At 49.5% G+C, this 1,278-nt stretch overlaps 1 protein-coding gene across 1 annotated transcript in view; it reads left to right on the top strand.

Annotated features, from left to right (window-relative positions):
* The first annotated feature begins 139 nt into the window (after nt 1–139).
* The window catches only part of LOC118739169 (cyclic AMP response element-binding protein A-like), a 5,214-nt gene continuing 4,075 nt past the window's right edge, over nt 140–1,278 (top strand). Inside the window, exons 1-2 of the mRNA XM_036470354.1 lie at nt 140–607; nt 683–1,171. Coding sequence (XP_036326247.1) covers nt 218–607; nt 683–1,171 — 879 coding nt within the window. The 5' untranslated portion in view covers nt 140–217. The remainder of the gene's footprint in view (nt 608–682; nt 1,172–1,278) is intronic.

Here is a 1,278-nt window from a genome sequence, read left to right on the forward strand (position 1 = left end):
TAAGGGAGCAAATACATTGCTCACAACTGCCACAGTCGCCGCCTCCGTCTCAACACCTGCATCATTTGGCACGTTTAACGTCGCCACCAGCACAGCAACCGGCAGCAACAACCTTACTGCGAGCACAAATACCCGCCAAACTGCTGCAGCGCTACCCATACGCTACACAAACGCTGGCATCTATGCCAGCCTTAGTAAAATCAATACCACCGCACCGATGACATTCAACCTGCGTACCGCCGAAACGTCGAGTGGCACATCCAGCAACAGCAGCAGCTCCAATTTCGGCGGCAGCAACACAACTACCATTACACTGGGTAAACCCGCCGTCGCCACACCGGCACACCTCCAACAGTACCTACCTCAAACGTCGGTGAGCACAGTTTTTGAACAGAGCAGTTGTCATACGCCGGCATCTGTACGCGAAGGCAGCTCCTCGCCCGACATCTGTTCAGACATTGAGATCGATGAGTCAGCCATAAAGGATGAGCCCATGTCGCCAGATTCCAGTTGCCCGCCCAGCCCAAACTCGCCAGAATGTATGACAATGGCGAAAATCTCTCATTTGGCCGCGCGTACTAACTCCGATCTCGTCTTTGAACATAAGGTCAGTACTCAATCAATGTTCTTCGATTAAATACGCTTAATATTAATAAATTTGCCATCTCCGCATTAACCCTAGAACGGTTGCCTGCAGCTAACTCCCGCCTCACAGAGCTTACTCAAAGCGCAACAGCTCGCCTTGAACGCCAGCACCGCCACCAAAAGTCAAAATATTTTAATGCCTAAATTTAATATAAAGTCCGAGAACGGCTTTAGTAGTGTTAATGTTCCCGCGAAGCATAACGGTCAATATGGTCTGCCGCTGACGCCACCCTCCTGCTCATCAAGTGATGGTGATTCTGAAGGTAATTTAACACCGGAACATATACTATCGCCACTTTCGCCCAACACTTCAGTTTCTATATCTGTGGCTAACCCTGCAGTAATTTCGCCCGTTGCTCTACATTCCGCGAACGTGCCCCGTAGTGCCAGTAGCAGCAGCTCTTCATCGCCATCATCTGCATCGTCATCGACATCATCCCTGCACGTCGCCGGCCGACATGCGGCAGGTGGGACTACTGGTTCCACACGTCAGCCTATACACACCCCGCTTATTAGCACTCAGCCGGTAGAGCAAAAAAAATTGATTATTTATATCTTGAAATCAATACTAAATATAGCAATTCCTTTTTTGTTTTATGGAATGAACAGAAAGGCTCCACAGGCGTGCTGATT

This window comes from Rhagoletis pomonella, unplaced genomic scaffold (genome assembly GCF_013731165.1).
Source record: "Rhagoletis pomonella isolate Grant_MI unplaced genomic scaffold, Rhpom_1.0 Rhpom_scaffold_00005, whole genome shotgun sequence".
In the NCBI taxonomy this organism is placed as follows: Eukaryota; Metazoa; Arthropoda; class Insecta; order Diptera; family Tephritidae; genus Rhagoletis; species Rhagoletis pomonella.